General features: G+C 42.6%; 1 protein-coding gene across 1 annotated transcript; it reads right to left on the bottom strand.

Moving 5' to 3' along the window:
• Positions 1-9941: 9941 nt before the first annotated feature.
• Positions 9942-25970, bottom strand: LOC104252858 (granulocyte-macrophage colony-stimulating factor receptor subunit alpha). The gene is made up of 9 exons (XM_059825574.1): positions 25886-25970; positions 19281-19410; positions 19013-19188; positions 17121-17260; positions 15407-15445; positions 14294-14423; positions 13756-13852; positions 11204-11285; positions 9942-10016 (listed from the first exon to the last, which is right to left on the bottom strand). Exons 1-9 carry the CDS (start codon positions 25968-25970, stop codon positions 9942-9944), a joined length of 954 nt encoding a protein of 317 aa, XP_059681557.1.
• Between the last annotated feature and the right edge of the window lie 701 nt (positions 25971-26671).

Genomic DNA, 26671 nt, shown 5'->3' with positions numbered 1-26671 from the left:
GCTTTGCTTCTTTCCTTTTTCTCTCCTGGCTAGCCTCACAAGTGTCTCGACCCCTCAGCGTGTGTCTATCCTGCTACGTAGGGGAGGGCCCCAGAGAGGACTCAAGCACCTGGTTTCCACACTCCTCAATTCTTAGCTCACTCCCTAGCTCTCTCCAATACAGGTTTGCTATAAACCTAATCTATCCACCTAAGCTATGTGAATATGAGCCAGCCAGTGATACTCAGCCTTGAAGCTTTCTTTTATTTAGAGGTATGTGCATAGCCTGTATGTTTAATTTTTTCACTAGCAAAATCTTATCAAGGAAAACGTTGCTAAACTTATTATCTAATGTTACCAGTTGTATGATGTGTCTTACTCAGTGGTAGTGATCATATCCCTGGTAAGCCGGATGCTAGCAAACATGACTCCATTTGGTCTTTAGTAGTAAGGCATGAGCAAACTCAATCTGCTCTAGAATGATCTCAGTATCAATGTGACAGAAGGAAAATACAGTCACATTTAAAAGCTGTGGTATGCCTATAGTAGTTTTTACAGAAAGCATCCATTAAATACTGACTTAAGCACTTTCAATTCTTACCCTTGTAGTCTGTACAGTCTATTTGTCTTTGCTCTCAGGCTGTGAGTGCAGGATGCTACCAGAAAATGTCACCTGAGACCTAGGTTCCTTGGTTCAAATTCCCAGCTTTGCCAGTGACTTTATTTGCTTGAGTGGCTCTGGGAAAGTTACTCCCATGACACAATTCCAGAAATGAAAATTTGAATTTTACTCATAGGGTGATGTAAGGATAAACTGATGCTTATACATTGCAGACAAACTGGTGCTTATACATTGCGGACATAAGAAGAATACCATACACTTGCTAAGCATACCAGGAGGCATAGAAATAGGAATAAACACCTTACAATGCATACCAGACAATGAAATATTCCTTTCAAATTGCTGTCTAAAAGCAACTTTCCCAGAATCAGTTCAGTCTTTAGATCAATATTTTGATTCCTGTAGATGATACAAAACTGAGAGAAGTGGTTGATATACCGCTATTTCACTTCAGAGGGACCTGGACAGGCTGGAGAAATGGGTTGACAAGAATCTCATGAAATTCAGCAAAGGGAAATGCTGAGTCCTGCACCTGGGGAGGAACTACCCCTGGCAGCAGCACAGACTGAGGATGACGGGCTGGAAAGCAGCTTTACAGAGAAGGCCCTGGGGGTCCTGGTGCACAGCAAGCTGACAGTGAGCCAACAATGTGCCATTGCAGAAAAGAAGGCCAAAGGCAGCCTGGGCTGCACTAGGCATTGCCAGCAGGTCGAGGGAGGTGATCCTTCCCCTCTGCTCAGCACTGGTGAAGCCAGACCTGGAGTGCTGGGTCCAGTTCTGGGATTCCCAGTACAAGAAAGATAAAGAGCTACTGGAGGGAGTCCAGCAAAGAGCCACAAAGATGATTAAGGGCTCTGACATATGAGAAGAGGCTGAGAAAGCTGGAACTGTTCAGCCTGGAGACATGAAGGCTCAGGGAGGTCTTATCCATGTGTATAAATACCCAGCTGTGGGGAGTAAGGAAGATGGAGCCAGATTCAGCTTGGTGGTGCCCAGTGACTGGACAAGAGACAATGGGCAAAACCTGAAATAATGGAAATTAAATTTAAACATAAGAGAACACTTTTTACTGTGAGGGTAGTCAACCACTGGAACAGGTTTTCCAGGGAGGTTGTGGAATCTCCAGTGTTGGAGATACTCAAACCTGACTGGACAAAGCCCTGAGCAACCTGCTGTAGCTGACCCTGCTCTAAGCAAAGGGTGGGACAGGACAGTCTCCAGAAGTGTCTTCCAGCCTCAACCATGCCAAGATTCTGTGATTTACTTTTTTTCAAGAAATAGAAATTGACATATTTCTAGTTACATTAATTTATAGAAAGGGTACTGAAAATAACATTTCTTTCAGTTATTGCAAAATAGATGTCAAATAACAAATGTCAAGTATTGCAACAGACATCAAAGACATTTCATAGTCTTCCCTGAATCTTGCAGAAATCTTTAGAAATTTTATATATACACAGATTTACATTTTTCATAAAATAGGCTAAAGCATCACCAAAATTTTGCCTAGACTTTCTTAAGCAGGAAGCTAATCCAGATTTTGTAGGTTTGCTAGTATAATTGTACCTAATTTAATCCTTGACAAACATTTGTATTCTGCATAAAATCTTCTGTGTCACAAGAAAATCAATAGACAACATAGAGAGACATACCTCCTCTTGAAGAAACCCTCTTCCTTTGTCCTGTTGGATTTTGGATCACAGCAGCAAGGACACTTGAACCTGTAGCTGTGGTCATGCAGGCATCAGTAAGTGTTTTGCTCTGCCAGTTAACTTTTTTTACTGCATGCTAGTATTAAGTAGCAAATGCTGCAAGTCAGAAAGTGACTCAGTTTATTATTTCCCTTACTGCTTTCAAACTTCCTTAAATTTCCTAATTTGCAGATGTTTATGATTTCACATGAACTGATAACGCAACTAACTCTTCCTTCCTGTTGTGTTGGGTGAACTAAGTATTAATAGTCACAATATGCAAACACATTATACAAAAATACATAAATGCTCAGTAGTCATAGTACATGAATATGCTCGTAGAAAGATGTCTCCTACAAATAAACATATTTTCTTAAATAGTAAGTTCTGGAAATAACAGCAGTGTTGTGTGGCTAGTCCATGTTTAAAGTGATTACAGCACGGCCACTTAATTCTGTCAGGAACTGACTGGCTGTTTACATCGTTTATGAGCTCTGCACCAGCCCAGGTTCTCCTTTGAGGAAGATCAATCCTTAGCATGCATTTGCAAACAGCCAAGAAAATTATGTCTTGCATATTTGTAGGCAAAGAAGTGGCAAGGAAAATATCAGATCCAAATTTCTGAACTTTTTCACTGCCTGATTTTGGGTTGGTTTTGTTTGGTTCATCTTAGGGTACAATATCATGGGCTAAGTGCTGAATATTTATATTAACAGAAAATATCCAAAGCATTTGCTGAATTCAGTAATGTCAAGTTCGCAAAAGACTTTGCTGTCATATAAAAATGAGAGTCTAAGCCACAATGTTTGCTTTAACTTTCAGCAACTTTACGTGTGGTGCTGGGTCATGCGGAGCATTAGCCACTTCCCAGTTTGTTTTACATGATATCTGGCATGCAGATATGTAATCTTCATTTAATAGATTCTTTTTATTTCTTGCTGTTCTCAAATGCTTGTAGCAAGAGTGATTTGAATTACCCTCTACCTTCCACTCCCAACAAAGGCACAATAGCAGGAAGGTGAAGAGTTCCCCAGGCTTCTTTCTTGTGTATGTGGTCAGATCCACTATCAGCAAATTACTTCACAGACATTTCAAATTTTCCATACACACTGCTCAGTCTTGCCCACCTTTACCCAGTGATTCCCATCAGAAGGGTACGTTAATAATATTTTCCGTTTTAAAATCTTGAAGTTATGGATGAAAAAAACTATAGATAAGTTAAGTGAGTAATACTGAAGGCAGAGTGCATGTGAGGCAGTGGCTCAGCTGCAGAATTTGGTCTCTAGAACCACATGCCTAGCACTGATGCAGTCCTTGCCAGCTTTCTCAGTACCTTTGGAACAGGACTGGCATGTTTCAAATCTTCTACTCACTAAAGGATTTAATTTGCTTATTTTATGTAGGCTAAAAAGAACACAGCTAGGAGACGTGTTAGTGTGGTCTGGACTTGTCTATTCATCAAATATGCTCTACTTGGGTACCACCAGCCACCTCAGTGGCCACTACCACCTTGCTTAGCTTTTCTATCGCACCATCTTCCTGTGCCACACATATTTGTGATGCAAAGTGTATGTCACTATGCCTGATTAATTTTGATGAAGGGATTTGCATCCTGTTGCTGTGGTGTGTTTGGACAGGTTCTGGGTAACCTGAGGGTGGTCTTAGAGCGTCATCTGACCAGTACCTTCAGGGTGCCCAAACAGTGGTTTAATTAGTTTTAACTGATCCATTTTAAACTCTACTCTGGATTAATTCATCAGGGCTCTGTGTGCACCAACTGGCACAGCCACCCTTCCCCTCTTCTCAGGGTCTGGCTGCCTGTGCTCCCTCTCTGGGTGGTGTGGGATGGGCCCTGGTCGGGGAGAGCACAGTTCTGCTCGTACTGTGGCTGCCCTCAAGTCCTGGACAAGACCAGGACTCTGACTCTCTTGGGGCCCAGCTTCCTTCAGGACATATGAAATCTTTTGTGTCCCTCTTCAACAGGCTCCTCCTTCTCCTGGGAACAGTCATCTCAACAGCTTGTGAACTGCCACAGCCTACAGCCTGGTGTTTATGACAAGACAGCAACAAGTTTGGTTTTGTTTAATGTGCTTTTCTGTGATTTATTCTAGTTCAGTGTTGGCAATGTGAGTGGCTGAGACTCCCCCAAGAGTAGTCAGGAGTGGGCAGAGATCTCTCCAGTTCTCCCAAGACAGCTCCTTCCAGCACCAGAGCTTTTGGTCCACAGGTGTAGGGTGGTCTGCTGGGATCTCTTGCAGGTCGCGTTCTATGCTGTTGATGTAGATGTTGCTAGCCAATTCATGACTAGCTTGTCACAAATGAAAGACAGAAAATTCACTCTACATGGTCTGAAAAATCTGTTAATAATAATGTCTCAGTTTAGCATTAACATTCGCAGCATTAGGAGGAGCTTTAAGAAAAACACCAGGCTAATAAACGCTTCAGGAATGTTACCAACCTTTCATAAGAAAGGAGTAGATGGAACAATTGTGTTCACATCCTTCAAGAAGTTGCCAAATGCTGTATGAAGCTCTTTTGTAACAGACTAACGAGGGCTGCTGTAATGCACAGAGTTCTAGGAAATACACAGCACACTTTTTCAAAGCAATGTTTTTGAAAAAGCTATTTTAAAATGTTCTGGTTTTTACCTTTTCCTCTTCTCGACAATGTAAATTCAACTGAGTAGTGGACGATTTCAAGGTTTCTTTTGGACTCTTCATTCAGCCTGTCTGGGTCCATCTGGATGGCAGCCCTCATCTTGAGCAAATCAGCTGGTGACCCCAATTTGATGTCATCTGCAAACATGATGACAATGCACTCCACCACCTGCTCCAGGTCATTGATAAAGACTTTAAACTGGATAGGTCCCAGGATAGACCCCTGTGGTACCCCACTTGTCACAGGCATTTACCCTTGGTAAAATCATACTGACTGTTCCCAGTGATCTTCTTCTCCTTAATGTGCCCAGAAATGTGCTCCAAGAGGACTCACACCATGAGTTTCCCAGGTTGATAGGCCTGCAGTTCTCTGGGTTGAACTTTTGGTCTTTCTTTGAACATGACTGTAACACCTTTCCTAAATAAGTTGAAGTATTTTATCCCTTTCCCAGAGAGAACAGGAAACAAATGAGTTTGTAGAGCATCTATTTAACAAGACTGTAATGCCATTTCCTGAGTGTCTCAATATTGTCTTTATTATACTTTCCTATTCCCTTCCCTACAGAGAGCCAATGAATGGTTCATAGCTCATGGCTAGGTTTTGGTGGATTAGAGCCAACCTATGCTTCACTCCGGCAATTTTGCCCAAGAGGAAAGATATCGTGAAAGGTTGTATAAACTGGTGTAGTCTAGTACAACCCCATCACTCTTAGTGACTGTGAGCATTTCAACTCTGGCCACTACTGTGTAGTGAGAGAAATACAAAGATGGTTTGCATGTGTGTCCAGCATGAACTCAGCCCCATTAAGAAATTGTCCATGTTGTTCTGATCTGCTGCAAAAAGCTTCCCAGGCGAGTCTTTGACCAAAAGGCAATCATTAACTTTGTCAAAGGCAGTAGGTGTGCCAAGAGCTATTTGCATCAAGCTACAGCAGAAGCTGTATAGTGGGGGGGATCGCCCCTGGCTGCACTGGTAACTAGAAGGCTCCCCAGCACTGGAACGTGTCCAGGAACAACTGTTCCCAGCACTGGTTTGGCCAGGTTTTGCAAGCAATGTCCTGACAAACTACTGGACATAGTCCAGAGGTTAGCTCAGGTCAGGGCTAATTTCTACAGGCAGTTTGCATGTGTCCATCTTATTTAAAGGTTTAATAAAATGTATCTGGGCTCTTACATGGCAATTGGCCTCAGTGCAAGAAAGTAGTCCTGGGAGTATTTAGTCTAATAATCAAATGTCTAGTATCATTGTAAAACTAGTCTAATAATCAAATAGCTATGTTTAAATGTCTAGTATAGAAAGCTGAGTCTTTGACTCTCAAAGTGAAAAGCAATTTTACACCAAAGCGTAAACCTGATGTGTCAGTGATTCCTCACCCAATTATGAAAAACATTGTTAGACCCCCAAAATCTTAATCTCAGAGACCAAAAGGAGCAGCAAGATATACGAGTTATCAGAATTAGTGGGGCTACTCAGAGGATAAAGTTCTTTTTCTTGTGAATGAAAGTGCTCAAAGGCTAATTCTGTAAAGGGGGGAAATAGCTGAGCATTTTCTCTTTGAGTCTTAAGTGCACCTTAGAAGTCATGGTGAGCTTCCAGCATTACATTCTCAGGTAGGAACAAGCAGATGGTTCACCAACCAACCATCCAAACTGGGGAGTCAGATGATAAGAGTCTTTTGGTGTAACTCCAGATCAAGGCTGAGCCTTGTATGGAAATAGACTTTAACTGAAGATGAAAGTTTTGTCTGCGCTCTGCTATTACCTGCTCAAATTCTGAATTCTTTGCTGGAATATGCTTCTTTCCCAAAGCAAGGAGCCCAGAAATCAAATTATACCGGTAAAATAGAGTTTGTTGCTGTGCTCCTGATCTCTGTCAAGGGTATCAGGAGACACCCAGGAGGTGAGGGTATTCGCCTCTTGTCTTCTGTGCTGACCCCACAGTCTCTACTGACTACTTAGCTCTTACAAGGGCTTACATTGTCTGCCTGTTGCTACACTGCGTAAGGGATGCAGAAATTAGGTTTTTGTCGAATACCGATAATACTGTTACTTTGTAGAAATGTTACCTAACATTCTTTGCTTCTACAAAGCCTTCACATGTAGAGCCACTATGTCAGTATGTAATAAAGACACAGCTATGCCTACTCTGGTATCTTCCCACACAGTTAAATCAAACATTGAAATGTATTCTTTGGGTCCCATTCATAATACAAACAGAACAAATAGTAGATATTTTGCCTCTTTAAAAAGAAAAAACTCCTTGATGCTGGCTTAGCAAAGTAAAAGGGTGAGGGAGGCTGTACAAAATAGGGCATTTGTCAAAAAGCTGAAGCCCTCGCCACAGAAGGAAAACAGCAAAGCATGTGAATTCTGACAGGATAAATGCAAGAGCACAATAAATCAGGCCCAAACCATTTTTTATGGAACAACCTGTAAAAGGAATAAAAGAAATCTAATAATAAATCATTTCCCAAAAAAGGAATCTTGTCAGAAACCATTGAGCAAATAGATGATTAAAGTAAATTAAAAGATTTGTTAAAGGAGGTAAGGTGACAGCAGAAAGTATCAGTGAGTATTTGGTACTACAGATGCCCTCAAGGATGTTGTCATGCTAGGACTTTTCTTCAAGAGGAATGTGAGGGAAGATCACGCTCAAAACAAAGTGCCAGTCAAAAGGGTTAGAGAAAAAAAATCAACATCGCATCATCAGACCAGGAGAAAAGTCTAAGCTAGCCTGAGATAAGAGGAGGATCCTCACATGGATAAATAGTTACAAGTAGTTTGAGATAATAGAAACCAAAGATGACTGTGAAGAAGTTCAATAACCTGATAACAGTGAGTGACTGAATGATAAATTGGCAGACAAAATGCCAATTTCATGTACAGTGTACAAAAATGTAAATTTGCACACATGATGAAGAAAAATCCTAACATGCTGACTTCCTGGATTGGCTGGCTGGACATTTTACTCTGATACGGTATGGCCTTTATGCCCCCGTATATTGCTGTTGCTATACAATAAATTTCCAAAGATTTTTCTGTTTCATCTAAAATTGCTTGACTTGGGAGGTTGCATCAGCTAAGCATGACAGAACACCTGTCCTCTGGAACAGAGAAGACACCACCAGCGGGACAGAGTCCAGCTCTCCCACTTATTTTAAGTGTGCAAATGGGTACCATTGTTTCACAACAGGGACTTAGAAAGGCTGACCAGCTTTGACAAGAGCCATTTAGAGAAATATTTAGAGAAATATTTAGGTTGTAATGTACCTCTGAAGGTCATTGAGTCCAACCTCCCACTTAAAACAGCCAACTTCAATGTCAGATCCAGTTGCTTGTCCAGTTGTGTTTTGAATATATCAAAGGATGGAGGTTTCACCGCCTCTTTGGACACACATTCCGGAGACCATCCAACCACTCTCACCTGTAAATCATTCTTTTTCCTTATATCAAATTGAACTTTCTCTTACTGCAACTTGTGCAACTCCCAGACAAGTCTGTTCTGTCTTCATTACATGCAGTGGAAGACAGCCGTAGATCCCCTTAGCTTCTATTCTCCAGGCTGAAAAACCCCAGTTCCTTCAGACCCCTGTAATCATCTTGGTGCCCTGCTGCTGAACTTACCCAGTTTGTCAATGTCTTTCTTGTACTAGGAGGCTGAAATCTGGACACGGAACTGCACGTGCAGGCTTATGAGTGCTGAGTAGAGGGAATAATCACTGCCCTTGACCTGCTGGGTCCAATCGTCCCAGTAGAGCCTAGTATGTGGAGAGTTTTCATTGCCATAAGGAAGCACTTCTGATTTGTGTTCAGTTTGTTGCCCACCAGGACCTCAGAGCCTTTTCTGCAGACCCGTCAGTCAGTCATTCTCTAGGATGCATGCAGTTAGTTTTTCCCAGGTATTTGGCTTTGTATTTGCATCAGGAGGTTCCTCTCAACCGATTTCTTCAGCCTGTCAAGAGCCCTCTAAATAGCAGGCCTGCCCTCCAGTATATCAGGCAGTGTCCTCAGTTTGCTGTCATCCGCAGTCATCCCATTGTCCAAGTTGCTGTTAGTACTAAACACTATGAGTCTCAGCATTGATCCTTGAGAACCATTGCTCATAACCAGTCACTGCATTCAACAGCAGCCTGGGCTGTTTTCCCAATACCTTGTCCTAACCCTATGGCTCTGAAAAATTATTGAGGAGCATGCTATTGAGGAGTAAAGGCCTCTGTTTGAACAAAAGGACACAGAGATTAACTGAGTCACGCACTCAATATTTTAAAATACTAAGAAGCTGAAGAGGAATGAAAGTAGTAAAAAGGTAAGTGAGCAGTAAGAACATAAAGAGCTAGATAACTACAGAAGTAAATTCTGGGCTGATACTAAGTTAATGGTGACTGATCTCTTCATTTGTAAGTAACACACTTAAGCTCTAGGATTAGTTAGGGTTTTAGACATACTCCTGTCCTTTGAGATTCCTGTTGGTTACAGGCCACCACTCAAAGTGTTAGCCTGTTTTCAATCCTATTCTCAATTTTCTAGTTGCCCATGTGTACTTTAAGAGATCTGAGGAAAATTCAAGTATGAATAGGCCCGTTCTTGACAGTAGTACAAGAGCATTCAGGCACCAGAATTTTTTTTTTTTTAATTTTACTTGTCTCAATAAATTCATTCTTATTCTTTTTAATATGAGACAAACCCATTATTTTTCTGTAAACAAATTAAAATGTAACTAAAACTTCTTGACTGAAATATTTCAATCATATTCACAAAATGGAAGATATCCAATTTGTGATATCCATGTTACCCAAACAGTTAAAGTTAGCCAAAATTAAAAGCAAATACAATGGCATTTAAAAAAATTACATGTGAGGTATTATTCTGTCTTGGCTGCACTACTGTTTTTGTCAAGAAAAGGAAGACAGTGAAGAAAGCCTATATATTTCACAGGAATATACAGTTGCCTGAGCTAAGAAATACATTTTCAAATTCCTCAGTTTTTCTTGGTTATTTCACTACGTCAGCAATTAGTATTATCTCTTCATTTTCAGATGTTATTGACTGAATTTTGCTCTCCATCACCTGAAAGGAAAATAAAAACTTCCATTAGTTTTATACATAAAGTTAGGTTAGTGTCTACTTACTTATGCAGAATTATGAGAGTATTTCAACTTTTGTTGCATATATTATAGAAATATTTCACTTCTTTTTTTCTTAGCTGATAAGCTTCCTTAGCTGGACATAACAGTGAAATTTCAGCAACTTTGTAATGCTGGCACATGATTTTTGACTGGCCTGGAAGTGGACAGGGAGAACGTGTGCTGTTCTCCAATGCACCACACAGGTTACCACAAATCATCTCAGAAGAATACAAAAGGATTAACTTTGCTAAGGTGTGAAAGTAGATGAGTACGCATTGGCCTGAATTGAACAGACCATGAGAAATTACTGGACATAACATGATAAGCTGCGGGACAAGAAAAGGGTGCAAGAGAACTGCTGGTCCATATGCTGGTCTGGTCAAATGCTGTGTGTGACCATGATAGTGTGTCCTGTTACCTTACAAAATCCTATTTTGAATTGTTTTCTGTGTCACCTTGCTGTCTATCCTGTGTGCCTAACTTGTTAGCAAACTTCATTGTAGCTGGACTAGTGGGTGAGTAGGAGAGTCCTGTACCTGGAGAGACCCAAGGTGAGAGCTAGTGACCTGGTGGGGGGACCCAGGGTCTGGACACAGAGATCAGATGTGAGGAACTTGTCAATTTATGGTTCTTGTGAATGAAGAGAGTAAGGGTGTATGCATGTCTCACTGGCAAACTTCAACCCTGCTCAGCTGGAGAAGGGCAGGAGAACTGGGATGTCTGTGACCCTATTTATGTGACTGCTGTTGGTGTTGACATGGTGCCAGTAGAGGCACCTGTGCTGGTCTTTGCGGCTGGCTGCATTAGTGGCCTCTATGTGTGTCTTTGTACATGTGTGTGCCTTCTGTTGGGAAAACACACAGGCCTTGCTGATGTCTGGACCTACCAATGGGAGCATCAGCCCCTGCACCTGTGTGACTGGAATGGGAGAAACCCCCTGTTTCTGGAAGAGCACTGCATTTGACTTCCCTTGACAAACTTGCCTGCTGATTTTCTCTTGTAATTCCTCAAAAGATGGCAAAGAGAAGAATTATTCTCTGTGTTAAGTTCCTTATCATTTAAGAAATACCTGCAGTAGAGTCTTGTATGTATTTCACACATTTAATATAAAACAGAAAGAGAACATACCTCTGGATTTGTATCATGCAGTCCATTAAATGCATTTTTTGGCTCTGGGATTTGTGGAAATGCTGCTTTCCAACAGCCAGTCCTGGACATCAAAAGGGATGGAATAGAAAAGAAAAATTAAGTAACCATCTCTGTCAAAATCATTGCACCCTTGAACCAGCTCTTATCTTCCTCTTCCAGAATAGAAGAGAAAAGAAAAATATGCATCATCTCAGCACAGAATGAACACATATCAAGAAAACACTATGAATTAACTCCCTGTGATCCAGGAGGAAGCAGTTCATGACCTGCTACACCACCTGGACACTCACAAGTGTATGGGGCCTGATGGCATCCACCCAAGGGTATGGAGGGAGCTGGCAGAGGAGCTTGCCAAGCCACTCTCCATCACGTATCAACAGTCCTGGCTAACAGGGGAGGTCCCGGATGACTGGAGGCTTGCCAACGTGATGCCCATCTACAAGAAGGGCCGGAAGGAGGATCCGGGGAACTACAGGCCTGTCAGCCTGACCTCGGTGCCGGGGAAGATTATGGAGAGGTTCATCTTGAGGGCGCTCACAGGGCATGTGCAGGATAACCAAGGGATCAGGCCCAGCCAGCACGGGTTCATGAAAGGCAGGTCCTGCTTGACCAACCTGATCTCCTCCTATGACCAGGTGACCCGCCTAGTAGATAAGGGAAAGGCTGTGGATGTTGTCTACCTGGACTTTAGTAAAGCCTTCGACACTGTCCCCGACAGTATTCTCCTGGAGAAGCTGGCGACTCGTGGCTCAGACAGGTGCGCTCTTTGCTGGGCAAAACACTGGCTGGACGGCCGAGCCCAGAGAATCGTGGTGAATGGAGTCAAATCCAGTTGGCGGCCGGTCACAAGCGGTGTCCCCCAGGGCTCAGTTTTGGGGCTGGTCTTGTTTAATGTATTTATTGATGATCTGGATGAGGGGACTGAGTGATCCCTCAGCAAGTTTGCAGACGACACCAAGTTGGGCGGGAGTGTTGATCTGCTTGAAGGTAGGAAGGCTCTGCAGAGGGATCTGGACAGGCTGGATTGATGGGCCGAGGCCATTTGTATGAGGTTCAACAAGGCCAAGTGCCGAGTCCTGCACTTGGGTCATAACAACCCCATGCAACGCTACAGGCTTGGGGATGAGTGGCTGGAAAACTGCCCTGCAGAAAAGGACCTGGGGGTGTTGATTGACAGCGAGCTGAAGATGAGCCAGCAGTGTGCCCAGGTGGCCAAGAAGGCCAACAGCATCCTGGCCTGTATCAGAAATAGTGTGGCCAGCAGGAGTAGGGAAGTGATCGTGCCCCTGTACTTGGCTCTGGTGAGGCCGCACCTCGAATCCTGTGTTCAGTTTTGGGCCCCTCACTACAGGAAGGACATTGAGGTGCTGGAGCGTGTCCAGAGAAGGGCGACGAAGCTGGTGAGGGGTCTGGAGCACAAGTCTTATGAGGAGCGGCTGAGGGAGCTGGGGTTGTTCAGTCTGGAGAAGAGGAGGCTGAGGGGAGACCTCACCGCTCTCTACGGTTACCTGAAAGGGGTTTGCAGAGAGATGGCTGTTGGTCTCTTCTCCCAAGTGACTAGTGACAGGACAAGAGGAAATGGCCTCAAGTTGTGCCAGGGGAGGTTCAGGCTGGATATTAAGAAAAATTTCTTTACTGAGAGAGTGATGAGACACTGGAATAGACTGCCCAGGGAGGTGGTGGAGTCACTCTCCCTGGAGGTGTTCAAGGAACTTGTGGACGTGGCATTGTGGGACGTGGTTTAGTGGGCATGGTGGTGTTAGTTGATGGTTGGACTTGATGATCTTACAGGTCTTTTCCAACCTTAGTGATTCTGTGATTCTGTGATTCTGTGAATTTGAATGGTAATAGTTTCATTTTAAGTTAAAGATTCACTAGTAGTTATTTTCTTCTTTAAAAGGAAAAGCAACTCCCAATTTTTCTGCTCTTTAAGTCACTACAGCCAGTGAAAAGTGGATGAAAAAATTTTAACAAGTTGGAAGAATGTTAAGTTCTCTGAATTACTGTATGTATACAAACTGTATGATATTGCAGAATAACCTTTTTCTTTCTGTTTCAAATTCATAGTTTGTTTCAAGAAGGAAGCTGCTTAGCTTGTGTGCTTTCAGATGCATTCAGTTTGCCAGGACAATTCTAGTGAACGTTGCAAAATCTTTACTAGTAAGTACAATCAACCTGTGTGTTTGCAATAAATTCAGCATCTCAAGAAATCAGAAAACCTATTGCATAGACAGTCTACATTGCAAATATTCAGGGCAACTGTACTGTTAATATGAGTAATTGCATATAATTGCTTTCCTTGCCATGTTGACAGAAGAGGCCCTGGAAAAAGTTGTGTGGATCAGCTGGGGAGGGACTTTGGGCATCACCATTATAGTACCTGCCTCAGGATCATTCATTTGGATTAATTTCTACTACAGTGTGAGTGAAAAAGTTTTATCTATACTAGAGACACCTCTACCTTATTTATTTAAGAACTGCAGATATTTCACACACCCACACAAAATAAAATAAATGCATAAATTGTTTACCTTTTGCAGAACAAAATTGCAACAGTTGCCACTAAAAGCGTTGCAACTGCTACCACAAGTAAAATCCATACTGAAGAAGAAATAATTTCTTCATTTCCTGAAAGAGAAACAGTCATAAAGTAATATTTTTAATAAAAAGGAAAAGATGCACAGCTGGGTCAAACATTTACTCTGGTGACCAACTGGTGAATGTCAGTTGGAAAGGTTTCTCTTTGAATAAAAATCAGCTCTAATTTAGCACCTTAGCAGTAACGTCTGCTAGGAGGGATTAACATTGAGCCTGTTTGTCCATCCCCTGCAGTAAGCAGGTATGCGCTTCAGCTGCAAATGTGTAACTTTTTATATTTATTTCCACTGTCAGCATGTTAAGAGATGTATTAATTCTCTTCCTTCTCTTCTTCTCAGTAATGTGGAGGGAAACAAAATGTTTACCAAGCCTTTATATATATATGTTTGTCCATAGGTATACAGCAGTGTGTGAGGTAGACAGGACATCACTGAGGGAAGAGTAGCCCAAGGCATGGATTTTTGTTCTTACCGAACTCAACAGGTGCACTCCACTCCCCCCAGGCTGGGCTCACAAGGCAGGCACTGCCAGCTGTTCTCATTTTCAAGAGGTACTTCTTTCTTGTATTGGATCTTTGAAATGTGTGACTATTTCCCCCTTCCTAAAAACAAAGCAGAACTGAGTTGTTTTTCTTTGTTGCATGTGTAGTTGTTGATAAGATGCAAGTTCCATTTGCCAGTGAAACTTTCACAAGGCTAGGATAGTATTGCTTGTTAAAGTAGACTGCTGTTACAAAGCAAAAAATAAACGAATGTATGTTTATTTTGTATATAATATGTATCTGTGTATCTCCTTTAAAAAATAACCTGTCACTCAGTAAACTTTTTATGTTTAGAAGCTTTTCATCTTTTAAACTATATCCTGTGATTTCTTACAATATAGTCTGATCTATTGATAATTTACCTTGGCCTGTTGACAGAGGCGGAAAAATATCTTGAATTGTCTCATTTCAATACTGCTAGAATTGAATGATTTGAGGAACAAGCTGTCTGCATGCACCTCACCTTCCTCAGTCTTTGCATTATGACTTTTTGGGAAAAGCATAACTTTCCAGCCAAACCCATAAGTAGAGGACTGCAATACTTAGTGTTACTAGAATTTACTGAAACATGCTTGCTCTTGGAGACTTTCAGGATAGAAGTGGGATGTGCAAACTGCACTTATTAGAAGGAGGTGCAGCATACCTGGAGGACAGCATCCATCCCAAAGAGCTTTTATGGTCTTTGTATTTCATAAACAAAATTAAATTCCTAGGAGATGTTTTCTCTATGTCTCTTTTCTCTGCTGTCACTGGTGTGTAACTTCAAATCCTGATCCAAATATTTGAGTAGGAGAGTGGACAATATAATGTAAAATGGAAGGTTTTTTAAAGTACTTACAGAATAGTAATAAAGTTCTGCCCTTGAATGTATGATAAATGACATATAAATTTCATGACACATTCATGAAATTTATAAAGAAGGATCCCATAAAGAATAGGACATTGAACACATGCTGATTTAAAGGTGTTTGCATACTATTTACTTTTCACAGATGACTATGGAACTAACATGTATTGCTGATTAACAGAGCAAGCACACTTACTTGTATAGAAGTATATTTGGTTTTTCCCTCAGGATTACCCTGTAAATTGAGAAAAAACCCTTTATTTTTATGATTGCTTGTTTTGTGTTTAGATAGCAAGTCATTTTTACCTACTGTCCCCTTTTTCTCCATTACTCTTATCTACTTGATAGTTTGTTCAGAAGAACTAGTAATTTATCTAACATTTAGTATGTAATATATAATTCATCTACAATGTCAAGTTTATAGAGTAACTAATTCTTCTATGAAAAAATATTTACTTTCCTTACCACCAGAGTTGAGAAATAAATTTTATTTCAGATTGGTGATTAAACTGAAATACAAGCAAACCAGACTTGAATGAAAACTGTAACTTTATTCTTACATACACCCAGAAAAAAAAAAAAGATAAATATCTGTGAAAGTGTGAAAGACAAGTTTGAGTTTACATCTAGTGTTTATGTTTTACAGTAAATGTCACTATATTTAATTGCAAATGCTACATAAATATTGGTTCCTTTTCCCACAGATGAAAACACTCAGGAGTGACAAGGATTCACAGATATTTTAGGCTGTCCTCCAACTACATTTTTGATAGATATAATAAAGTTCACTCATATCTTCTGAATAGCCATAATGATTACCATGTAGTGCAGCGATCACACACGACTAATGACTGGCAGACTTTATCATCTCCATTAGCATTTTATTCCAATGTCACACAGTTTTCTATAAACTGTCCTTGCTGCAACGGCCAAGGGATTCAAAGAAGTAACACAGTTTTGTAGAACTTAGTTGGGCTTGCAAGAGAAATCATCTATGAAATAGCAAGCCCCATCCAGACTAAGAAGTTCCAAATAACAGAAATCTAGGGAATGCCTTCAATGAGCCACTAAGTGGCCAAATCTGGTTGTAGTACAGGCAGGCTATTCCTTTCTAGTCACCATCTGCCACCCTGTGGTCATTTGACACAATTCTGCCACAGTTACAATAGTTTACGTCTACTCTTCTTGCAGCAGAACACAGCAATCTCACTCCTTCCTTATTGTTGCAAAAAATCTTGTAAAGCCAAGGTCTGAATTTGACTTTCGGTAGCTTAAATGATTCCCTCAGTAACCTGTGCTTATTCACACTGCCTTTCTGCTTTCTGTCACTTTTATTTTCCTTTTATTTAACATTACACAGCTTCAACTCTTGGACCAACAGGTATGTTGCTTATATATGGTATCTGGATAAGCTATTTACATTTCATATATATAGAAATTTCATTCACCTCCATCAACTCATATTTGTTAAGTGGATGCACATTTCTCTGTCCAGTATTTAAAGCCCAGATCTGCCCTTTCACAGAGATGCAGTCACCACTGGAAGGACTCCCGTCCAAGACAGCTCCAGCAGGTCTTAGTGAAAGAAGTGCCTTTTCTGAGTTTTGTCACAGCCAAAGCTGTGATATGTTCAAGTCTTTATTAACCATGCTTCTCCTTTTAGTCCCACACAGTCACAGTCATCCAGTGTATCTCCAGCAATATCTCACACAGGGGAACAGGGATTAAAAAATGGGGCAGTATGGCATAACAGGGTACCTGAAAGGAACAACCACAAAGGAATATGGTGCTACGTATGAGGAAGGCTACGCCATACAAGACAGATAGATTGATTTTCTTTTTATCCATGTGTATTGGTAAATGCAAGCATACTTATTAATGTTAGATGTAGGTGAAGAAATTAATCTTACCTTATACTTTATGTTGATTTCATATTTAAAACACTTGTCTTTGTTAGAATGACTTACTAGGGGTCGGTGCCATTGAATTATGCAATAATTTTTAATTTCATCACAGTTGACAGTGATATTTGATGGAGGCATGAGGTTTTCTGAAATTATATAACCAAGAATTCAAATAATTAAAATCACTTGATCTCTTTTTGCTTTGATAAAAGAGAGTGCAATTGCAAGTGACACGTCTATGAAGAAAGATATGCATTTGTACCTATTTTTCTTAGGAACTCTGTTAGAAATAATTGAAAGACCAAAGTTCTTTAAATCCTGTCCCCAAGATTAGAAAAAACAGAGACTAAGCCAGGGAACATGATTTAGGAGCATACAAAGATGCAAACCCTCTCCGTTTACTTTTCTAGGTGAATGAGGTAGAGTCCTGTCTTCTTTTATAAGGATTTTTTTACTGCTGAACAATAAGCTGATGCTAACCCTAATATAAGAAATCCAAAGGTAATTTCTTTTTTACAAGCCTCTTCACATGATGCTTCTGTAACATGAAGGTGTTGCTTACCTGGTGTTGTGAACTATGCAGTTTATTCCCCCTTCCAAAAAATCAGCCATACAAATTTAAGAATGACACTTCAGTTTTAAGAAACTAGCCAACTTCTTCACATATCTCCCCTACTTTCACAGATGTGAGCAAAAATATGAGGACCTTTATGTTCTGATCATCCCCAAGGACTTGAGCATCATAACAGCAAAAGACAGTCACTCATGACAGAAAGGGTGATGAAAGGGTGATAAAAGGCTGATAGAGGAAATCTTAGGTTCAGCTAGACTACTACTTTACATCAATATGTAAAGGCAGACCTGGCCTATTTGTCATGGGCTATTTGGTCAAAGAACAGTCTTGTTTCATTTGCCATGACTGATACTACAGCTGAATTCCTTCTCCTTATGGAATGAAGGCTTGTTTGTCCATTTTTTGGAGGCAATACCAAAAACAGTGGCACTTTACCAAAAAGGATTTGCCACAGTAAAAGTAATTGAAAAGGATGCTTCCAAGTAGAGCACCACATGTGAAAGAGCATAGGAAAACCTGGGGTATTTTGTAAACATGTGAATTTCTTTAATCAAGGGTATGGTGTCGGTGTATGCTATCCCCACTAGCAATGAGAAGGCGAAATTGGTGCTCAGATAAACTTCTCCTGAAAAGTCTCCTCTGTTGAAAGGTCTTTAGCTGTCACTGAAAGGACAGCAGGTGGAAATACAATCTCTTAAGTCCTGTGGACCTTGCTGGAGAAAGGCGTAAAAACAATAAAGGCAGATTGCTAAAGAATCTAGAGGAGGCTGAGGGGAGACCTTACCGCTCTCTACAACTACCTGAAAGCGGGTTGTGGTGAGGTGGGTGTTGGTCTCTTCTCCCAAGTGACTAGAGACAGGCCAAGAGGAAATGGCCTCAAGTTGCATCAGGGAGGTTTAGGCTGGATATTAGGAAAAATTTCTTTACTGAGAGAGTGGTGAAGCCTTGGAACAGGCTGCCCAGGGAGGTGGTAGAGTCACCATCCCTGGAGGTGTTCAAGGAACGTGTGGACATGGCACTGCGGGACGTGGTTTAGTGGGCATGGTGGTGTTGGGTTGATGGTTGGGCTCGATGATCTTACAGGTCTTTTCCAACCTTAATGATTCTGTGATTCTGTGAATCTGAGGTAGGCTGCAGCTGTGGAGCTTTCCTGCTTAATTTCCCTCATTGATCTTTTGCTTGGGTAATAGGTTTTCTTGAAGAGGCCACAGTCTCTTTCTTTTGACTCTAGGTGAGACAGGGTATTTGGTTCCTTCTCAGGGATGAATGCTCTACTACCCTCATGCAATAATGAAAATAAAACAGAAAGAAATTATTTACTTACCAATTTTATACAGCTGAATGTACTCATCATAGAACTGGATCAGGGAGTCTTTGCTAGACCCATTCACCAGGAAGTAAGCTTTTTCAATCTCTATCCTCACGTTTTGGAATCTACATCCCATGTTTCTGCCATTTTCACCTTTAATGTAAAACTCACATTCCATCTCGTCGTCATATCTGTAGATAGCAAGGTATTTCAGTTAAACTCGGTCAATGTGATGTGTCGAATGAGAATTCAGACTTCCCTAGACTCAGGCAGACCTACTTACCTCGAGTTTTGCCAGTAGAGAAAATATTGGGTATCTCCTGGAGCACCCCTGCCTGCTTGCCAGGTGCAGTTCATGAGGGAAACATTATAAATCACGCAGGAGAAGTTTTCAATGGCCGACCCATTCATGCCTGCAAACACAGGAATAGCCGTGATGAGGAAAAATCCTGTGACTGCTCCAAGCTGGAGGATCTTGGCACACACTTAGATATGTTAGACACCTGCAACTCCAGCTGGTTATTGCTTGGGTTGGGAAAGACTTGCTTCATTTTAGGTAGTAACACTGGAAGGTATTTGCATTGACAGATTCAATGAAGAATTTGTCATGGATAAATCCTCCAAAGATATGAGTATAGCTGCATCTGATAGAATAAGTCTCACGGGAGCCTACATTGCTCTAGTAAAAGCTGACACCTAAAGTGGCTACCCCTGTGCTTTGAATTGTTCCTATTCAAAAGGACACACCAGTGCTACAATGCCACAACTGAAACATTTGCCTGTCATCCTTCAGTACCTTGCTACAGCATTTCTGTTTGAGGGATGTTCTTCAGCACCCTGTCAAATGAGTGAAAAGCATGAGGGGCTTCTCTGTGGACTCCAGAGAGGGAGAGAAACCCAAATACACATCTTTGAAGTTTTTCAAGGTAGATGCAAACTTGTGAGGTGTTTGTGCTCTGCAGCGATACCTTCTTCCACCTGGGATTAACATGAGGAATCTTCTCCTGGTCACAAACATATGAATTTACACCTTAACCTCCACCTCCAGTAAAACCCAGTAAGTAGACTAAGCATACCTTTTAGAATGAAGGAATACATTTTAAAGACATTCAAATGCAGTCAATAAATTATTAGCACAAACAATTAAAAGACCGTCGGCAATTAAAGTGATTGCACCAAGCAAAGTGGCAACTGAGGACTAAAAAATTTCTGAGCTAGTTGTAGGAAACTCCTTTTCACAGAAACATTGTCATAAGGCTGTGAACAAGAACCTGTTCATCCTACAGGAAACAAATGAATGAAGGAATGAAGGGTTTCAGTCTTTCTTTTACCCCCAGGTCGTTGGAAGTAGGCAAATCCTTTCCCAAAGTCTAGCCTATTACCTTGAGGAATATATCTGCATATGCTTGAGTATGTGCCATTCATGTTCACAGGTGTAACAGAAAAGCCGGCCCTGTTGTGCAGAGGAGGTGCTGTATTTCCAAACATGCACTTCATACTCAAGTTGGGAGGGGACACAGCTGGGACAGCTGAGCCCAACTGACCAAAGGGATATTCCATACCCTATGATGTCATGCTCAGCATATAAAGCTGGGGGAAGAAGAAGGAAGGGGGGGACATTCAGAGTAATGGAGTTTGTCTTCCCAAGTAACCGTTACACGTGATGGAGCCCTGCTTCCCTGGAGACGGCTGAACACCTGCCTGCCGATGGGAAGTGGTGAATGGATTTCTTGTTTTGCTTTGCTTGCCTGCGCGGCTTTTGCTTTACCTATTAAACTGTCTTTATCTCAACCCATGAGCTTTCTCACTTTTACTCTTCTGATTCTCTCCCCCATCCCACCTGGGGGGAGTGAGCAAGCGGCTGTGTGGTGCTTAGTTGTCAGCTGGGGTTAAACCACGACACTGCTGGAAAATTGCCATGCAGAAGGTTTACTTTTTAGTTTTTCACCTGTTGGTTTACACAGTGCTACTCCTTGTAGAAAGTGCTTAAGCTTGTGCTTGATTTGTAACAGTGGGACCACTACAGCAGTGAAGTAGGTACTGATGTCTTCCCAGGCTCGAGAACTCTCTTCCCAGAAATTTCGGTTAATGAACCTTTACCGGTGCAAGGTGAAGACTTCAGCGCTTCCCTCCAGAAAAGCTCATGGCTCCTTCTACTCATAGTCCGCAATAGTCCACCAAATCAGTTGAATTGCCTCAAAATAGAGCATACCTGCTTTCATAAGAATCAACAGATGGCTGTAATGTGCTTTAGACTTCTTTGAAAGACAAAGGGAGATACCCCACAAATTACTGTCTGGGCAAGGAGCTGGCTTGAGGTTTATCTCCATTAACATTAGCTTTCTAAAAATTAGCACCTAATTTGGGCAAGTCATATAGGTGCCTTGTCTATGCAGTGGTGAAGTAAGACACAGACAGTGGCATATAAGATGCATGGTATACACTGCCTTCAGGCAGAGGCTGTACCTGTCTAATAGCGCCTGTTAGAGTTTAGACGACTATAATTTCCATGCTTAGATAGTTGAAATGAGGGTGACATGTATCTACTCAAATCTGTGATTACTGATACAGGTGATATAGCTGCATGGAGTATCAACGGAATCCCCAAATGCCAGAATTTTCTAAAAACTGTCTATAGAAACATTAATGTTTACCATAGATATGGTGTGCATCTTGTTTGACAGTAGTGTACCTCCCTGGGCAGTCTATTCCAGTGTGTTACCACTCTCTCAGTAAAGAAATTTTTCTTACTATCCAGTCTGAATCTCCCCTGGTGCAACTTGAGGCCATTTCCTCTTGTCCTGTCACTCATCACTTGGGAGAAGAGACCAACACCCACCTCTCTGCAACCCCCTTTCAGGTAGTTGTAGAGAGCGATAAGGTCTCCCCTCAGCCTCCTCTTCTGCAGACTGAACAACCCCACTTCCCTCAGCTGCTCCTCATAAGACTTGTGCTCCAGACCCCTCACCAGCTTCGTCGCCCTTCTCTGGACACGCTCCAGCACCTCAATGTCTTTATTGTAGTGAGGGGCCCAAAACTGAACACAGGATTCGAGGTGTGGCTTCACAAGTGCTGAGTACAGGGGCACGATCACCTCCCTACTCCTGCTGACCACACTATTTCTGATACAGGCCAGGATGCCGTTGGCCTTGTTGGCCACCTGGGCACACTGCTGGCTCATATTCAGCCGGCTGTCGACCAACACCCCCAGGTCCTTTTCTGCAGGGCAGCTTTCCAGCCACTCGTCCCCAAGCTTCTACAGGTAGGTTGGTCAGAAAAGAAAGATTAAAGAAAGTGTACCACCCCTGATAAATAAGATAGGAGAACTAGTGACAACTGACATGGAGAAGGCTGAGGTAGTCAACAAATTTTTGCCTCGGTGTTCACTGTTCACTTCTTCCCACATCTCTTAAGTCCCTGAATCTCAAGGCAAGGACTGGGGTAATGAAGTCCCTCCCATCATAAGAGAAGATCAGGTTTGAGACCATCTGAAGAACCTGAGCGTATATAAGTCCATGGGACCCAGCGAGATCCATCCTACGGTCTTGAGGGAACTGGCTGATGTAGTTGCCAAGCCACCTTCCATCATATTTAAAAAGTCATGGCAGTCAGGCGAAGTACCAGTGACTGGAGAAAAGTGAATATTGCACCCATTTTTAAAAAGGGTTATAAGGAAGATCTTGGGAGCTACCAACCAGACAGACTCACCTCCATGCCTGGTAAAGTCATGCAAAAGATCCTCCTGGAAGTTATGTTGGAGCACATAGAAGAGAAGGAGGTGATTAGAGACAGCCAACATGGCATCATCAAGGACAAATTATGCATGAGTAATCTGCTACACATCTACAATGGAGTGGCTGCACCAGTCGATAAGGGAAGAGCAACAGATGTCATCTACCTGGATTTCTGTAAGACCTTTGACATGGTCACCCACAACATTCTTGCATCTAAATTGGAGAGATATGTGTTTGGCAGATGGACTGTTAGGTAGATAAGGAATTGGCTGGATGGGCACATCGAAAGACTTACAGTAGTCAATCACTCAATGTCCAAGTGGAACCAGTAATGAGTGGTGTCCCTCAAGGGTCCGTACTGGGACAAATACTATTTAATATCTTCATTAATGACATAGATAGTGGGATTAAGTGCACCCTCAGCAAGTTTGTGGATGACAACAAGCTGAGTGGGGCAGCTGATTCACTAGGAGTGAAGGATTGCCATCCAGGGGGACCTTGACAGGCTTGAGTAGTGGGCCTGTGAAAACCTCATGAAGTTCAACAAGGCCAAGTAGAAGGTGCTGCACCTGGGTCAGGGCAATTTCCAATGTCAATACAGACTGAGGGATGAAGCCAAGAAAGCCAACCACATCCTCGGCTGCATCAAAAGAAGCATGGCCAGCAGGTCAAAGGAGGTGATTCTCCCCCTCTACTCTTCTCTCATAAGACCCCACCTGGAGTACTGCATCCAGCTCTGGGGTCCCCAGTACAAGAAAGCCAGGGACCTGTTGGAGCGGGTCCAGAGGAGGGTCACAAAAATGATCAGAGGGGAGGAACACCTCTCCTCTGAAGAAAGGCTGAGAGAGTTGGGGTTGTTCATCCTGGAGAAGAGCAGGCTCCTGCGTGAGGAGACCTTATTGCAACCTTTCAGTATATAAAGGGGTCTTACAAAAAAGGCATAGCGAGACTTTTTACCAAGGCCTGTAGTGACAGGACAAGAGGCAATGTTTTTCAACTGAAAGACGGTAGATTTATATTGGACATAAGGAAAGAATTTTTTATGATGAGGGTGGTGGGACACTGGAACAAGTTGCCCAGAGAAGTTGTGGGTGACGCTTCATTGGAAGTGTTGAAGGTAAGGTTGGGTGGGGCTCTGAGCAACTTGATCTAGTGAAAGATGTCCCTGCTCATGGCAGGGGGGTTGGACTAGATGATCTTTAAAGGTCCCTTCCAACCCAAACCATTCTATGATTGTATGAACCTGCTTGGCCCTCAGGACCCACTCCAGAAATACTGTGTCTTCACAGGCTTCTGTCACACCAGTCAGCCCTGAGCAAGCACATCACTGCATCTCCAGTGTCCCTGAATGCTTATGTCTTGTTTTTAGGTAGGTCAGGATGGACCCATGTATCTAATTCAGTCTGCCCTTTGTACTTAAAAATTCTCATCTGCACAGCATGAGATGCCTCTAACCAAAGTTCCTCTGAAACTAGGAAAAGAGACATTCTTACACTTCAGTCGCATCAACAAGAGTCTGCTGAAGGCAAGAATTTCAGAATAATGGCCAGAGAGGACAGATATGCCTCAGTACCAAGATAGATCTCAACAAGAACTAGAAAGGACTGCTAAAACACAGACTAAACACTGCTAAAACTTGTTCCTACCAAGGATACTTTTTTCAGTTACTTAAGGATATGAAAGAAAAAGAAGAAAATGTAATGATTTATCTCCATTAAAACTTTACATAGCAAATTTACCATTATAGTCTTGGTAAAATCTCCTGCAGTCACTGAACACCAGTCCTCAGTGAAATCCATGCGGCTCATCCAACTCGGTTCCATTTTCCACTGATTCAGCATCAGATTTCTAATAGGTGAGTCTGGCATCTCTGCTGCAAGTGTCACATAATAAGATTGGTAAGGTGCAGGACTGATTCCCAGATTTTTGGGTGCAGAGGTGTGTTGGGTTTGCGTGGCAACATTTTGGTAGCGGGGGGGGCTGCAGTGGGGGGGGGGGGGCTACAGGGGTGGCTTCTGTGAGAAGCTGCTAGAAACTTCCCCTATGTCTGATAGAGCCAATGCCAGCCGGCTCCAAGACAGACCTGCCACTGGCTAAGGCCGAGCTAATCAGCAACAGTGGTAGCGCCTCTGTGATAACATATATAAGAAGGGAGGGAAAAACTGGGAAACGGCAGCCGGGGAAGAGAGGAGTGAGACTATGTGAGAGAAACAACTCTGCAGACACCAAGATCAGTGAAGAAGGAGGGTGAGGAGGTGCTCCACGTGCCGGAGCAGAGATTCCCCTGCAGCCCCTGGTGAAGACCACGGTGAGGCAGGCTGTGTCCCTGCAGTCCACGGAGGTCCACGGTGGAGCAGATATCCACCTGCAGCCCAGGGAGGACCCCACACGGGAGCAGGTGGATGCCCGAAGGAGGCTGTGACCCTGTGGGAAGCCCATGCTGGAGCAGGCTCCTGGCAGGACCTGTGGACCCGTGGAGAGATGAGCCCACACTGGAGCAGGTTTGCTAGCAGGACTTGCGACCCCGCGGGGGACCCACACTGGAGCAGTCTGTTCCTGAAGGACTGCACCCCGTGGAAAGGACCCATGCTGGAGCAGTTCGTGGAGAACTGTCTCCCATGGGAGGGACCCCACGCTGGAGCAGGGGAAGAGTGTGAGGAGGAAGGAGTGGCAGGAACGACATGTTATGAACTGACCGCAACCCCCATTCCCCGTTCCCCTGCGCCGCTCAGGGGGAAGAGGTAGAGAAAATTGGGAGTGAAGTTGAGCCCAGGAAGAAGGGAGGGGTGGGGGGAAGGTGGTTTTTTAAGATTTGGTTTTATTTTTAATTATCCTACTCTGATTTTTATTGGTGATAAATTAAACTAATTTCCCCAAGTCAAGTCTGTTTTGCCCATGATGGTAATTGGTGAGTGATCTCCCTATGTCCTTGTCCCGACCTACGAGCGTTTCATCATATTTTCTCTCTCCTGTCCAGCTGAGGAAGGGGAGTGAGTGAGTGGCTGTGTGGTGCTTAGTGCTGGCTGGGACTAAACCACAAGAGGTTACTACCTAGTGCATCTAAGACAGAAGGCAACTTAAGCACAACTACCTGTAATGAGAAGCACGTTACACTCCACCTCAGAGGATTGCCCTGTGGAAGGGTTCTACTCACAGTCTGTGCAGTGCCTGCCAACACACAACTGGGTGATCAGCAACATCCACTGGGTCATGAAGATGAGTGCAAGAGGAGCAACCATCTCTTCCTCCTTGGAGACAGAGAACAGTGAAACTTGCTCAAGGTGAAAGACGCCAGCGTGAACCACTCTCCCCTGAATTTGTCTGGTCTGACCCACTCATATGCCTGCTTCTACACCATCTGACCATCCCTCAGTTCTGGTGAGAGGAATGATTAGACAGACTTCTAAAACAGTCAGAGAAATGTTCAAATAAACAGTAACAAAGTTAAAGTTGTCCTTTCCTTAACAAAACAATTTGTGTGATGATTCATAAAGCTGGTGATCTCAGGAGCACTGTATAAATGTTGCATATATACATTTGAGCACTGGTATCTTAAGGCCTATTTACCTATCTGCTATATACAAAGGTAAGGAGGGTGGGTAAAGAGCTGCAAACAGAAAATACCAAAATGGTGGTTTTGGGTAAACAACAATATCCATCACCTCGAGTTACCCAGTGATGAGTATGGTAAGATTGGTGAGGACACTAGCTCATTATATTATTTCACATACTTTCAAGGACGTTTTTGAGTATATGCTTTAAAGTGGATCTAGGAGCGGCGTCTAACTTACACAAATTCAGTACCAAACCCAGTAAGAAAATCAAAATCGAGGCTAGGACATTTCTTAGCAGGCAGTAGGTACTTTATTTGCAAAAAAAAAGTCATTGAACTTCAGCTCCATGTATTCCTCTGACAGCTTTTTAGGTTTTGCCTGGGGCA

Source organism: Gavia stellata, chromosome 1 (assembly GCF_030936135.1).
Source record: "Gavia stellata isolate bGavSte3 chromosome 1, bGavSte3.hap2, whole genome shotgun sequence".
In the NCBI taxonomy this organism is placed as follows: domain Eukaryota; kingdom Metazoa; phylum Chordata; class Aves; order Gaviiformes; family Gaviidae; genus Gavia; species Gavia stellata.
Note: the sequence above shows the minus strand (reverse complement) of the source record. Positions and strands in the feature narration are given on the sequence as shown.

Bases quoted from the DNA above. Each gene is read 5' to 3' on its own strand.
- LOC104252858 (XM_059825574.1), bottom strand. From the start codon at position 25,970: ATGGTTGCTCCTCTTGCACTCATCTTCATGACCCAGTGGATGTTGCTG. The intron at 19,411-25,885 runs GTGAGTAGAACC...CTGTGTTTGCAG, and splicing joins TGGCAGGCACTGCACAGACT to GCATGAATGGGTCGGCCATT. The intron at 10,017-11,203 runs GTATGTTCTCTT...TTTTCCTTTCAG, and splicing joins TGCATGATACAAATCCAGAG to GTGATGGAGAGCAAAATTCA.